General features: G+C 44.6%; 4 protein-coding genes across 4 annotated transcripts; 2 read left to right on the forward strand and 2 right to left on the reverse strand.

The window, feature by feature from the left end:
* Positions 1 to 626: 626 nt before the first annotated feature.
* Positions 627 to 1,931, forward strand: BYT42DRAFT_546924 (uncharacterized protein; the record flags this gene model as incomplete). Its single annotated transcript, XM_051565920.1, is given in 5 exon segments — positions 627 to 751; positions 763 to 802; positions 861 to 1,031; positions 1,195 to 1,529; positions 1,877 to 1,931. 5 exon segments carry the CDS (start codon positions 627 to 629, stop codon positions 1,929 to 1,931), a joined length of 726 nt encoding a protein of 241 aa, XP_051422348.1.
* A 916-nt stretch (positions 1,932 to 2,847) lies between these two features.
* BYT42DRAFT_573835 (UTP--glucose-1-phosphate uridylyltransferase family) lies at positions 2,848 to 5,031 on the reverse strand. Its single transcript, XM_051568770.1, has 5 exons — positions 4,914 to 5,031; positions 4,734 to 4,829; positions 4,577 to 4,653; positions 4,230 to 4,440; positions 2,848 to 4,123 (listed from the first exon to the last, which is right to left on the reverse strand). The coding sequence occupies exons 1-5, from the start codon at positions 4,980 to 4,982 to the stop codon at positions 3,059 to 3,061; spliced, it is 1,518 nt and encodes a 505-aa protein (XP_051422349.1). The 5' UTR covers positions 4,983 to 5,031; the 3' UTR covers positions 2,848 to 3,058.
* Positions 5,032 to 5,307: 276 nt separating this feature from the next.
* Positions 5,308 to 7,595, forward strand: BYT42DRAFT_573836 (uncharacterized protein). The gene is made up of 6 exons (XM_051568771.1): positions 5,308 to 5,559; positions 5,632 to 5,751; positions 5,829 to 5,910; positions 6,015 to 6,153; positions 6,240 to 6,707; positions 6,779 to 7,595. The coding sequence occupies exons 2-6, from the start codon at positions 5,660 to 5,662 to the stop codon at positions 7,303 to 7,305; spliced, it is 1,308 nt and encodes a 435-aa protein (XP_051422350.1). The 5' UTR covers positions 5,308 to 5,559; positions 5,632 to 5,659; the 3' UTR covers positions 7,306 to 7,595.
* Positions 7,596 to 7,712: 117 nt separating this feature from the next.
* BYT42DRAFT_498943 (Endonuclease/exonuclease/phosphatase) lies at positions 7,713 to 9,959 on the reverse strand (the record flags this gene model as incomplete). The annotated part of the gene is made up of 3 exons (XM_051564596.1): positions 7,713 to 8,782; positions 8,833 to 9,048; positions 9,116 to 9,959. 3 exons carry the CDS (start codon positions 9,957 to 9,959, stop codon positions 7,713 to 7,715), a joined length of 2,130 nt encoding a protein of 709 aa, XP_051422351.1.
* Positions 9,960 to 14,262: the final 4,303 nt, after the last annotated feature.

The raw sequence follows: 14,262 nt of genomic DNA on the forward strand, positions 1-14,262 counted from the left end.
AATTACCGCGATCACTTTTGTTTTAAGAACCGATTTAACGAGCATTTGGAGGCCAAGCGTTGTGAAACATTCATGCAACGGTGATACAGTGGCCCCCTAAGGAGATCCGTTCACTTTTAGCCTATAATAAGGATAATTTTCTTGATGCGATGCAGTGGGATCTGTTGTCACTTCCATGGGGTCAGATTATGCTCGTCCATTGTATCTCGTCGCTTTGTGAGACTAATGACGCTGGCTATCATTGGGTTATGGTCCGTTGCTGTTCGGATGAGCCCAGTAGTAGTGTCCATCGAAGAGGCTCGGAGTCTTATCTCACTTTCATCGTCGGAAATTGACCAATCCATGATCTTGGAAGCTGTTTCGTCCCAGTATGTCGGTATCATCTACCACTGGTACAGTTCGAGGAAGATCTTTTGTTAATTTGCTGTAAGTATAGGTCATTAGCGATGTCAAGCACGGTGAGACTTGAAGTGCTTCAACAAAATAAACCAATCAAAATTTAATGCCGCTGGCCAGTGATTCTTAACGCCCAAATGATACAAATAGAGAGTGAGTCACCATGGGAAAAAGGCGCAACCGTTTCATTTGTACAACTCAACTCCTTCCTCAGCTGTCGACCTTTAAACATGTCACCTAAAAGCTACGATTATCAATGCTCCAATTATTATCGCTCCATTGGCAGCGCCTCGTTTAAATATGCTGAGACCGCAAGAGCGAAACATAAGAAGAAATGTGTTTTTGAAATGGCCAAGTAAATTATAGACAGATTGATGAAACGCTGAACTTCATCAGCCATCCCGCTGTAAGTGTATGGCCTTACATCCCAATATCCATTTAAATAGCGAAAAATATTACTGCAGTCATACGTGTCTGGTGCTGATGAAATGGGATGCGTGAATGATTATGCGCCCCCTCAATCTGGAAGCGAAGTACCTGCTGAAAATGAAGACGATTCGTTGGATAACATGGAGTGGAATACAAACGATGAGCTGGTTGATCAGAGATGTTTCATACTTTGGTTGATGAAGCTGGTAACACCGATGATGATGCAGCCTACGAACGCGACGGCGATGAAGATGGGGGCGCTCTCGAGAGTGACGGCCCAGAAGAGGACGATGACACTCCGAATGTGCAAGCTGCCAACGAGGAGTCATCTTGGTCCAGCAGCAACCGCACGACTACATTTGACTTCAGCCTCCACAACACGGCACCGGTTGGAAAAGCTTACAGCTCTGCATCAAACTTCATCAGCGTGCTTTCCGAAGAAAGATCCCGCACCGCTTTATGGAGGAGCTGATTGAAGACATCAACGAGTATGTTCCGGTTGTCTTTCCGCCGTTGCCGAGCAACTACAAAGCGAAAGCTGCCCTGCTCGAGCGATATCCCGTCAAATCTCCTGAGTACGATATGCGCTCGAATGGGTGCATGATGTTTACCAACGCACGGAACGATTTGGACGAAGCCTACATCTGCGGAACACCACGCTTCAAGATCAAAAATCCGCTGAATCCAGAAGTATCTGTCGTTGGGTAAACAGCTTGCACTGATCTTAAATGATCCTAAAACCCGTCAATACTTACAGCAAAGCCAATTTTTTCATACCCGTATTCGGATTATTCGTGCAGTCGAAGAAGTGGCATCCGAAAGAGGGATCAGTGAAGTCCACGCTGCTGGTATGCTGGAGTTACGGCGATCAACCAAAAAGTGGTCGTTGAATAAGTTGTACACGAGCATCAAAGCTCAGCCCCGTTAAGCATGGTGGTTATTTCTTCTTTTCCAGAGTGCGTGATACACACAGTCAGTTCAGTTTAGCTCTGTTATATTATATAAAGAACATTATATTTATCATTGCAATGCTACACAATTTTTTAACTAGGCTAAGTACTGTGCCATCTTGCCCGCTACACTACAAGATGCGAAAGACCAAATGATCGGCATCGAAATCTGTACGTCGTGGGTGAGCTATGTGGCGCTGGTTCAGTATGGACAAATCGGAGGGATCGTCTCATGCAACCGGGAAGAATAAAAGAAAAAATCATTGTTCACGCAATAGATAACGCCAACCTACTCTGTAGATCTTGTGCATCTATTTATTCGTTCATATATTATACGGGCAAGCTGTGCTTTAAATACAAGTTCAGTGGAATAGCCTGAATCATGAATAACAAGCCGTACACCCGCTGTGCAATCGATACCGCCTGCCACCGGAGGCCGCACCCTTACATTGAGCGACTTTCGTTAGACAAAAGCCTAACGCATACACGGCATAACCTGGGCGAGAACTCTTGACGGACTTTGGTATATTAATGACAACCTTATGGCATCCCTTACGTCGTGATTTGTTTCTGAACACGCGCAAAGCAGCACTGATTGGCCCCCTCAGGCGGCTATGATAGATCTAGAAAGATGTGTGGGTATGTTGGGTATTTAAAAAAGAATGAGTTAGTAAGCTCTTTGATTGATTCAAATTTCGTTAAGTTATTTTTACCTTTGTTATTTGAGTTTTCGATAGTCATTGATCGCTTAACATGACTTGGATTATATGACATTGAAAAACGTTGAATTAGTATACGTTCATTACATCATAGCAAAGGAAAAGAAAGTGGACTTGCCTTTGAACCAAATGGTGTACCGGAAAAAAAAAGATGAACACCCTCTCGATCATCATAAATGAAGAGAATCAAAGGGCTTATACAGTATAACTGACAGAAAACCCAAATTGAATGATGCTACAGAAGAACGCCAGTGGTATCATCAACCACTTTTCTTCAAAAAGAGCTCTACTCACATTTTTATTCGAAAGACGACGATGCTCTGTTGACCATAACTGGCGCAAACGGCATCTTGCTGCTGATTGTTTCGCCTATTATCGTGAAAGTGGGCAGCGAGGCATGGTTGAAAGATAAAAAAAAAAGGTTCAACAGGTCCTGATAACTTAGTGTTGATGTGATTTACAAATCGCTAATTTCCCAAAAATTTAATTATGTGGATATGAACATACAGTATATTATTTTAGACAAATAAGTATAGGGAAAGTACAACCGGTTTCCGTTTTGTTTTAATGATCAAGGATGCGCAGGTTGCCAGTGACAACCTTGTTCTCGAGAATGGAGCCTGAAGGGATATCGATACGTTCTCCGTGATTGGCCACAATGATGACCGTGCCACGAAGTTCGACGTGAGAGCCAAAAGTGACATCACCCGTCACTGTAAGGTGGTCCAGTTCGAGGATATGAGGAATCGTCTTAAATCGGTTCTGGAAATGCGCGACCTTCTTAAAATGATCACCCAGCTTCACCAGAGGCACTGTGTTGAACATACGCTTCGGGTTGATCACCAACTCACCGTGCACCAGGGAATACAGGTTTGAAGTCACCAAGAAAAGATCGGAAGTCGACTTCACAGGCAAGAAACGAGTACGTGGCACATTGATACCGTGGGCATTCTTGAAGTGCTTAATGGCAGCACCGACGGCAGTTTCCAATTGAATCACCTTTTCACCGCTCTCGGTAGTCTTGTGGTTCACAATGATTTCCAATTCCATGCCCTCTTCATCCATAACGCGCTTGATGGCCTTGAGGTTGATCCACAAGTTGTTGGTGTTGAAGATCTTGAACTTCTTGATAGACTTGAAATCTTCGACATGCTCATCCGGTACCTGAGCAATTTCTAAAAGACGGATATGACCATCATAATCGATCAAGGTACCACCCTTGATATCGGCCTTGGTCTTATCAGTCACTTCCATCAAGAACTCCGCATCCTTCTCGACCATATGATGTAAGATGTTCAAATCCACGGTACCACCAAGGTTATCAACGTTGGAGATGAAGAGATACTCCTTGCCCTGAGCTAAAAGCTGATCCAACAATCCGGAGTTGTAAAGCGATTCATACAAATCACCGTGGCCAGGAGGATACCATTGTTCAATAGGCGAATCGGCAGAACGAGGCACAGGCAACAATGATTCCTTCTTGATACGAGGATGACGGCTCTGGTTGAAGGTGATGATATCGACGTTATGGCTTGCATACTTTTGCACAATGCGCTTTGTCTCTTCATCCGTATTGAAAGAGTTCATCAAGATAAACGGCACATTGACATCATGCTTCTTGTTCAGATACTACGCCAACATGACGATTAGTTTTTAATCCCCGCTTTATCCTCAGCACCTGTCGATGCTGGAACCTTCCTTGTTCTTCTTTCTATTCTTTTTCTTTTAGGCTTACCTCGATCTGGCGAACACTCAAGTCGAGGAAGGTCATGCCTTCGCGCACTTCAATGGCAGACTTTGGACCGACGCAGCCCATGGTGGTGCCCAAACCACCGTTCAATTTAAGCACGGCCAATTTATCTAATTCGCTGGAAGAAAGACTTTCGGAGAGATCGCTGTAGGGAACCACTTGCTCAGATGAAGGCGATTGAATTTTATCCCAGTCCCTAAAAAAAATCACAAGTTTAATCGCCTGAATCAAAAAATTCCTCAACCCCTTGCAAAGAAATCGATCAAAAGGAAACCCAGGTTTCCCCGAGACTTGAACTTTTTCCTTCTTAGAAAAAATCCATGGCAACTTACAGCTTGGTACCCTTGGCCTTCTCATCAAGGAAACGTGTAAACAGCATATAGAAGCCATCCATTTCCTGGGCAAAGTACTGTGGTGCGTGCGTGGGGCATCCAGCGTCAGTGATTGGCTGAACCTTCTTACTTAAGCGCGAAACTACGTTTCACTTACTTTGCGTTGGTCCTCATTCGTGATGTGGGAACCGAGTTTGCTCAATTCGGACTTCATTGCCTTGGCAGCAGCAGCTGAACTGGCACCTTGGAAATCCTAACGTGTCGAAATAAGAACACCGTCATTTGACGTTTCACGCTTATTGTTCCCCTTGTTCGCGAAATATAATAAATAACTTACGAGGGTGGAAAGTGTGTGAGGGTGGTGTCTGTCACCGTTGGCAGAAGGCTTTCTTTGAAAGGACGACATGATGTATGAGCGAGACGAGAAGAAAGAAGAAAAAAAAACTGAATAAAGCAGAAATTTGGAAACAAGGCGAGAAATTTAGAAACACTTCCCTTTATATACTTATTTTTGGGACCCGCGCTCGTGCAGTTTACCGGCTTAGCTATATCTCCGCCGACGATCAATGAAAAAAACCTATTCAGGGCGCGCGGGTTCATGACATGCGTCCCGCTTGCCATTTTCGATCAATGCTCGGTACGCCCGTCCTTTCAACTCCCGCCAATTAATCATCATGGTGGTGCTGACGTCAAAGTGATTTCCTAATTTTTTTTGGTTTTTTTCTCCGCCTAACGGCCCTGCAGACAAATTGCAGCTGAGAAAAAAAAAAAAAAAACGAAGCTGCTGTTTGTGAAGGTGCAAACGAGAGACATAGACTTTTTTTTTTGTATCCATAGATGAACTCGTTATCGCAGTTTACGTCTCAACTCCCTGACATGTGGGAAGTCAGGGTAAGTTTATCTTGCTGAGAACTCTACCCATCCAATGAACCATGGCAACTTACATCTGTGGATTGTTTGTCACAGGACGTTATTAACAAAGTGTAAGCGCCACTAACTCGCTCAAATGAACCGTTGCATTCTAGTTGACTGATGATGATGACGCTATCAACTAGTAAGAATGTGGTGCTTAACTACACAGAGATGGAAGCCAAGGTGCATGAAGCCACCAATAACGAAGCATGGGGAGCTTCCAGCACCCTCATGCGTGAGATTGCACAAGGCACTTACAACTAGTAAGTTGGCATAGAAGCGGACTTTCTTTTTGGTTTCGCGACAAAGGACTTTTCTTTTTATTCTGACACTATTTTAGCCAATATTTCAATGAGATCATGCCAACGCTATACAAGCGATTTACCGAAAAGGAAGCACGACAATGGCGACAAATATACAAAGTAGGTGCTATTGCAGACAAGCTAAACATTGGATTGTGAAATCAATATCAAGTCATGACTATTGGTATGATTTGTCCTTCGTTCTTATTCTTTTCGTTTCCAAGGCTTTGGTCCTTTTGGAGTACCTGATCAAAAATGGCTCCGAAAGAGTCGTGGACGATGCTCGGTCACACATATCTACCGTTAAAATCATGCGAAACTTTCATTACATTGACGAAAAGGGAAAAGATCAAGGCATCAACAGTAAGCTTTTTTTTACCAATACAGCAAAAGATCAACTCCATGGATACACTGATGCTTACTACTTCCATTTTCTACCATACAAAAAGTTCGTAACCGTGCCAAAGAGATTGCCGACCTGTTAAGCAACACTGATCTTATCAAATCTGAGCGTAAAAAAGCAAGACAAAACAGAAACAAGTACACCGGGGTAGGTTCCGAAACCATGACCGCCATCGGTGGTGGTCCTTCATCTGGATACTCTGGTTTCGGCAGTGATTCGATGTATGGTATGGAAGGCGGTATGAACGGTAGCAGTTTCTATGACGAGGACGACCGAGTTGACCGCTACGGTGGCGGCAATAAATACGATACATTCTATGAAGAGGAGGAAGTCGTTACCAAATCCGAACCGGTCGAGAAAAAGCGGTCCACCTCTGCCCATGAAGCTTCCCTGTTTGATTTTGATGATACACCGGCCCCGGCTTCCTCTAGCAAGCAAGCAGCAGCAACAGCAAAAGCAGCCGACGATGACTGGGGCGATTTTGCTGCAGCCACGTCTGCTGCTGGTGGTGGCGGTAAGGGTAAACTTGGCATGGGGAATGTAAGAGGCAGGAGCAGAAAGACTTATGTGTAATCTGTACTTTAGCATTAGATGATTTTGATGATTTTCAGAGTGCAGTGCCGTCAGCCGCAGCACCAGCACCAGCGGCTCCTGCTCCCAAGAAAGCCGCTAATCTGTTTGATCTTTTGGATGAGGATTCGTTTACCTCGCCTGGCGTCGCTCCGTCTCAACCTGCACCCCCTATTCAGTCTCAACCACCACTCTTCCAAACGTCAATGCTCGATTCACCTGGCTTGGCTCCTTCGTCCCAACCATTGTCACCTGTGAACTCCAAGGCGCCTGCTGCAGCCGCCCCCGCCACCAATACCACACCAAAGGCCGACTTGCCCAGTGGTATGTGGTCTCAAGCGTCGTCCTTTGTCTCGTTGGACTTGCTTGGCAAGAACAGCAATCAATCCAAGCCTAACACAGGTCCCTCCATGAATGCCATGAAAAATTCAAGCATCAGTGCTGGCTGGAACAACTGGGCATCTTCCAATCAAACTCCACCCTTGTCCGCTGCCGGCTCGCAAAAGTCCTCCAAATCCCCTTTTGATGATCTTTTATCGTAAAATCCCAAAAGAAAGAACGAATCACTTTCAGATAAGAATACCTTTTTGCTTTATTTTTGTTAACTCTGAAACTTTTTGCATCCATCAGTTTTCCGTTTTTCTCTGTTTAATACACTATAAAAAAAAGAGGTGATGCGAGGTCTTTGGGAGAAGACTCTGTAGTGAAACTTACTTGCGTTATTATATGGGGTCGAAGACAAGCTCAATATCATTACCTTCATCGCCATGTCTATTTTCGATCAGATTGATAAAAACCAATAATATTTTTTTTGGAGCTGAAACACTCCATCAACATCATCAAATTCATCGATAAACAGTATTGTACAAATGGAGTGATCGGTAAAAGCATGAATGAGGAAAAAAGATGTTCTGAACTGCTATGACTTTTATTGCCATCACCAGTGTAATCAGGAGGGTATTTTTTCGACCAACAAGGCGGAAAGTGCTTCTTGCATGTTCCAGCGAGCCGCGGTCAAGCGTTGATAAGCTTCATGCATATCGCACAAATCGTAATTCCATAAGTATTGCAACTTCTTCTTTTGGAGTACTTTGGCAATATGGTGCTCCCAATCTGTTTTCACTTTTTCTTGAACTTCGTCCCTTCGAGTGTCATCAATGACCTTGACCTTGGCCAGGAACGCGGCACTAATAGGTCGATGATCGGAAGCCGTCACTCCATAGCGTCGGTAAAACAGATTCTCTGTGCTTTCTGGAGTCCGGAACAGGATCCGATCGCACCATGCCGGTATGCGCTGTTTTTCCGAGGTATCATACGTTTCTGTGCCTGGTTCATACTTGTAAGTAGGATTGAATTGAATTGGCGCTTCTTTGAAAAGTAAAAGTGGGAACAACGGATTCCCGGTACGTTGCTGGTTTAACTGATCCTCCCGCAACAGTGCTTCCCTAGCCTTTGACAAGTCCTCGCTTTCCAATTGCCGAAGTACGTCTTCTCGCTGCATTTCAATTCGATAATTCAGATCGCCACTGAAAAAGCAATATTCATGGTCCAGAATTTGGCTGCCATCGCCACCGTTGCCGAAAATATCAAGGTAGTTTGGATGATCAGGAAATCGCGCGGTGTGTAAAATACCATTGGCATCCGCATTTCGCTCGGCCACACGATGCTGCCCGGCCGCAAGATGACAGTTGACGAAGCAAAAGGAAGTATGATCAAACAGTAATCGGATAGCGACGCCGCCTTTGTTGCCATAGAGAACCTTGTTCATCAACTTGATGCCTGTCTTGACCACAGTGGAATCGCAATGGAATATGCGAGGAATGTCCTTCTTTTTCACAATCACGATGCTGAATAATCCAATCAACTGATCGGTTTTTATCGTGCAATAGTTGTCCGCTCCGTAATTTTGATTCACTACTTCCGTCAAATAGTCGTGCCACTTGAGATATCGATGCGTCAATAGTTCGTCCGACTCCTTCACCGTCATTTCCTTTTTCCGTGATCCGCGTAATAAAGTTCCTACAGATAGTTGAGCACGCCATCCATGTTGATCTCAATCCATCACTTACGAGCTGTATTCTTCTTTGATTCGAGATCGACAATTTCTTGGATACCAATGATGATGATATCGGGATCATCGAGGTCGCCGAGCCATTGCTTGATAGCTTTATGATCCGCATCTTCCAATTTATCGGGTTTCACAGCATCCACATTCCAGGAAGAAACTTTGATCTTGACATCGCGATATTTACAGTAATAATCAATGTACTGTCCCAATTCTTGCTCTAAAGGCAAGCAAAAGCATGAGGGGCCCACAACGTAATAACCATATCGTAATGTCAAGCCCCTTACCTTGCCAATCTTCCGACAGTAAAGCATCCCAGACGGCGATGCATCCATTGGTATCCGTGCTGATGACCTGAGTAGTCACTTCATCGCGAGCATAACCGGAATCGTCAACCATCATATGGGTGACACTGCCTTCGTGTGCTTTCCAAGATTTCACAGCTACCCATGGATCGCTTGCGGTGTCGTAGACCGTGATGACGCCTTTGCCGTCGCCGATCCACAAATACTGATCCCCAACGACAACCATGGAACAAAGACTGGTTTCCGACACCACAAGGTATTGTATTCTCTCCACAGTATCTGTGCTCCAAATGCTGATTTTGCCATCGTCGTGCGCAGCAAACAATCGATTCTTATGGCAGGGGACGCTGGCTAGCTGGGTAATATTGCCGAGATCGCCTAGGATACGTACATGCGGTGATTTTGACATATTCTTTCCTTGACGTTGGAATACATCCAGAATCCTTCCTGACGACATCCATAAATCCGATCCAATGATGAGGGCGGTATGTGCAGCAACCGCCACTTGATGCCGCTGAATGGTAATATCCAGAGGATTGTAAGGTTTATCGCCATTTTGATGTGCAGCAGACAAGACGGGCCAAATGTTCAGAACGCCGGCTTCGTCGATGGTCCACAGTTCTGTGTTACGATACCGTAAGATAAAGCTCACAGCATTGCGATGAGTCGCCATGCGTTTCCCCAAGGTTTCACCGGTTTCCATATTCACCACCGTCAAAGAACCGTCCTGCAAACCAACCCACAAAATCCGGCCACTGTCGTTCGGTCGACACAGCGGTGCAAATCCAAGCGCGCGTACTTTGACACTACCATCACTTGGGATCATGTTTTCCAGAACCGGATGACAATCGCCTGTATTGGTATTCCATAAACGGAGTTGATGCGTGCCTAACACCACTTCCTCTCCGCAAGCGGCAATAGCGTGAAGGCTGCCCTTGTGTGAAGATTTAAAGCGTCGTTCATGTTCCAAAATCGGCGGTCGGCGTCGAATACGGGAGATATCAGGGTAGGTATGTGTGAATTTCGTAGCAGCGTCGGTGGTATCAGAAGGCTGTTCGCTTCGCTCTTTGAGCGTCAAGATCTGAGCCGGTGATAGCTCGAAAGGGGTAAATAACGATGGATCGACCTGGAGAGTGTTCATTTGTCGGTGAAGGTTTCGCCGACTGAGCATGGCGATGGTGATGGATCGACTTCGTTTAGTGGTAAGTGACTGAGCCCATCTTGAAGCCCGCGAAGGAAGAGCAGCCGGGGCCTCTTTGGATCGTTGATCACGTTCAGAACGGAACCAATGACGATGAGTATTCTGTTGTCGAGATGGTGAAGGAATATCTTTTGTCTCGGGAGAAGATACAGATGCAGCATCTATGTTCAAACGACCCTGTTTCAGCGGGACGGAAGCGAACCGGGAGCGCTGAAACGCTGGTGGGGGAGGAGAATAGGCCGCATATGAATCTTCTTTGAGCTGCAAACGATTCACGGATAGGTTGGCGTCAGAACCGGGAGAAGACGAATGATCAAGAACACTCGTTCGGTTGCGTGGTGTGTAATAAAACGATACCCGTGAGCGGTGAGACGGCTCGCCGTCGACAGGAGGCTCTTCTAGAACGTCCTCTTCGCCAGACTGAACTTTTTCATCGTTGTCATTGCAAGCCGATATGAGTGATAAGTCGCTGCCTTGTTGTTTCTCAAGGTGACTGGGTCTATCGTGTTGTTCGATGTCGGTTAAATGGTGTGCTTGTTGAGCATGGGTCATGGGATCGGTCATAGTAGTATTGGTATTATTATTGCATTGATCGTTCGACCTTGAAAGTTCGTCGACGGAAGGAAGTCGTGCTAATGCTGTTTCTTGTGCTGCCGGCATGGCATCACCTGACTTGGCCGGAATGGTTGTTGTGTCAGCAGTTTCAGCTGAGGTAGGTCTCAAATGTTGCTCATGATCATCCACAGACGACTGCTGTGATATGTTTGTCGCGGCATTGCTACGCGATGGTTCGGTTGAGGGCTGTGACGCTTGACCTGTTGTGGGGCGGCTTTGGTGGGAGGTTGGTATATTTTGGTCGTGCCGCGGTGGTTGTGTTTCTTTGTTCGGTATATCTGCGCGTTGGTCGGACGGCGGCATTTTCGGTACTTGTGTGAACGATCAGCCTTTGGTTGGTTCGTGACAGCAAGACAAAGAAACGACAATGAATATTTCGGAAATTACGATAAACTCTTTATTTGTTTGATAGGGCATGTCGTCATGATAATCGATCGTAGAACGTTCAAAGAATTCCTTGCGATCTTTTCTGGAAAAATACACTCTATACTTTTTTAGGTCTGCAGATTTTATGCCCAGACCGAGATAATGACATAAACTGCCATTAACGGCCGCTACATTTGTGAGAGAAAAATCAGGAACCGGATATAATATGAAAGCCCAAAAATTATGCGACGCCATATGCTTTCGTCGCCCAAGCTACCAAATAAGGATATTATCTGTCACACGTCTCATATTGTCGATACGTTTTACAAAAAGAACCCCAGCCACAACACTGTCTCTGATGCACTGTGTAAAGGTAAAGTAGATAACTCTGGTAACGAATTTTTTTTTTGGCAATAGGATATGCTTTTTATTTTTCTATCTGTGATCTTTTTGTTTCGCATGATTTATTTTCCTATATGACCTGCAGGATCGATCGTACATCATACGGATGCATTTGACTTGGGTTTATAGAAAGCAATTCACGCGTCTGTGGTTGGACCTCAACCAATTTACAATGAACAAGGCCGGTTCGAACAAGATGGCCGCTACCAAGAACTCGGAAAGGAATATCAAGTCGGAATAGATGGTTACCTCAATGTTTGTGTTATATGTAAAATACATGATTACAAAAATATGAAAAAGAAATATTGAGAACCTGTTGGCTGGATGCCTTTGGATGAGTATCTATATGATTTAGTAAGGTCGGTATCAGGTAACACTAAATGGGTGAACCAAGTACTGATGGGAAAGTATCGTATGGTGGTATGGCCAAAAGCCCATAAGGATGACGACCATATGCAAAATGTATAATGAGTAACGAGATCGGATGGAACAAGAGTGACAATAGAACATGGGAGGATTTTCCAAAAGCAATTGAGATGATATTGACATGACATCGACGGATAGGCTAAAATTAACAAAAAAGCATTCGATCAAATAGGATATTCAGTAAGATTGTTAACGGAGCCAACAGTAACCTCAGCAACAGCAATAAATCTGCTAGTTTACATTGAAATTGACGGTAAAAGCATTTTTCATATCATTATTTAACATATGCTTTGGAACCCGACATCCGAGCCCCACATTGGAAATTTTGTCCCAAAACGGAATATAAAAAATACTAACGAAAAAATTTATTTTCATGGAACCTTAATTTTGGTACGACCTATAGGCTTTATACGGGAAGTCTTGCATAGGCTACAGATTGTTTGACAGCTTCTTGGTCTTGCCATCCTACAATCGTATTTTATCGTATCTCGCTCAACGAATAGATATTTTAGGTCTGAGATACAAAAAGCGTGACTCGGTTTGGATTCAATAAAAGGGTCCACCGATGTTGCCAAACTTTGCATTCGAATGCGGAGCCTTGTTTTATGCGGCGACGAAGTTGTCAAAAGTTACTTAAAACGACCCTGAAACGCGCCGCTACTTATCAGGGTGGAGCCACGCCGTAGGTTTTCAGTGATGTACAAACTTGCGCTTTTGCATTTTCAAACAATCTAACGCCTATTTTAAAATATGAAACATGCTCCAACGACAACACAACCCACCACGGGCGACCGAGGTGTAGTTTTCCATTACCATATTTGGAACGGAGAGCGACCTACGCAGAACCTTCCCGAACATACCCAACCGCACTAAAACACCACTCCAGGTACGCATCCTTCTCTTCCTCCTTACTGTTTGAACATTAATTTCAATCCACTATATTTTTAATGTGGTTTCGTTACGTTCCGGCCGTTTTTTTCGTTCAAGTCAAGCTTCAAGACTTCCTTGCCTAGTTGCGCCTTCGAAAAGTTTGTTCACAGCCGGTCTCCCCTATTCGCCTTTCTGTTGGTGCATCCGTTACAAAAACAGATAAGATAACATCGTCCATTACTATCCATTTTGTATCAATTATACTAACCCCTTGATCAACCCTATTTCTGTTCCTTTATTCACACTTTTCAGCAAAAACGACTACGGCGTCGCCTTTGGAAAGTTCCAGTCTGTCGAAGCTCAATGGGTCGCTTTCGATTGGCCTGCCAGTCCAACCAATCGGCGATTTAATATGGGGAACCCAGCAAAAGTAAGGACTTTGGGATTCTGCATTATGCGTACAGCCTATTAACGACAGGGCATTTACTTCTGTAAATAGGGATACATCAAGTATGTTGTCCATTACATCGAAGCTCGTAACCAAGCTACATAGTCTTATGAGTCATTGTTATGGAGCAAGCGAACCATGGATTTATTCTCATACGTTTGATTTCTGTATGTCTTGCTGCGTGCTATGCAAGCGCCCATCGTTCCCTGATGCTTGATTGAAGATCCATATATGGCAGTTTGTTGGGCGCAGTCAGAGATATTATTCTGGTTCGTCAATTCTTCTGTTCGCAGAGAATGGATCGGGAGCTGTCGGTTAGACGTTCAGCAGCTGCTTGAATGGAATTCTCGCAGGATGGAACCTCTGGGCATAGCACTGCATCACCTCGCGACGACGTTTAGGTTCAGGCATACATATATGAAGATGTTTTGCTGCTTAGGAACTGGTCTCTGTATGCATCACATAGGAGGACGTATTTAATGTGCTTCAGTGTTGTAAGACGCCTACGGTCTCCTTTCGTCCCAACTCAATCGGCGACCTCGCTCTTTACATCGGCGATCCTCACCAAGCATTCCGTAGATCAGTTGCACCAGCAAGTAAATGTAAAATTGTATTAGTTTATTGAATTCATAACTGGCACCTTTTATTTCACGAAATTCCTGCTAGGTCTCTGTCACCAAGTCTTTTACGGCATGGACGCGACTACAATGCGATCTTTATCATAAACGTCAGGTAAGCGCGCGATGACACATTATCTCGAGGGACTGATAACTACCGTTCTCAGACGTCCCTGTTGCAATG

The sequence above is a fragment of the Radiomyces spectabilis genome, assembly GCF_025331425.1.
Source record: "Radiomyces spectabilis strain NRRL 2753 chromosome Unknown BYT42scaffold_8, whole genome shotgun sequence".
In the NCBI taxonomy this organism is placed as follows: Eukaryota; Fungi; Mucoromycota; class Mucoromycetes; order Mucorales; family Radiomycetaceae; genus Radiomyces; species Radiomyces spectabilis.

Excerpts from the sequence above, each read along its gene's own strand:
- BYT42DRAFT_573835 (XM_051568770.1), bottom strand. The coding sequence starts at position 4,982 with ATGTCGTCCTTTCAAAGAAAGCCTTCTGCCAACGGTGACAGACACCAC. Across the intron at positions 4,830-4,913 it reads CTCACACACTTTCCACCCTC|GATTTCCAAGGTGCCAGTTC; the intron begins GTAAGTTATTTA and ends TCGACACGTTAG. Across the intron at positions 4,441-4,576 it reads AAGGCCAAGGGTACCAAGCT|GGACTGGGATAAAATTCAAT; the intron begins GTAAGTTGCCAT and ends GATTTTTTTTAG.
- BYT42DRAFT_573836 (XM_051568771.1), top strand. The coding sequence starts at position 5,660 with ATGGAAGCCAAGGTGCATGAAGCCACCAATAACGAAGCATGGGGAGCT. Across the intron at positions 5,752-5,828 it reads GCACAAGGCACTTACAACTA|CCAATATTTCAATGAGATCA; the intron begins GTAAGTTGGCAT and ends ACACTATTTTAG. Across the intron at positions 6,708-6,778 it reads GTCTGCTGCTGGTGGTGGCG|CATTAGATGATTTTGATGAT; the intron begins GTAAGGGTAAAC and ends TCTGTACTTTAG.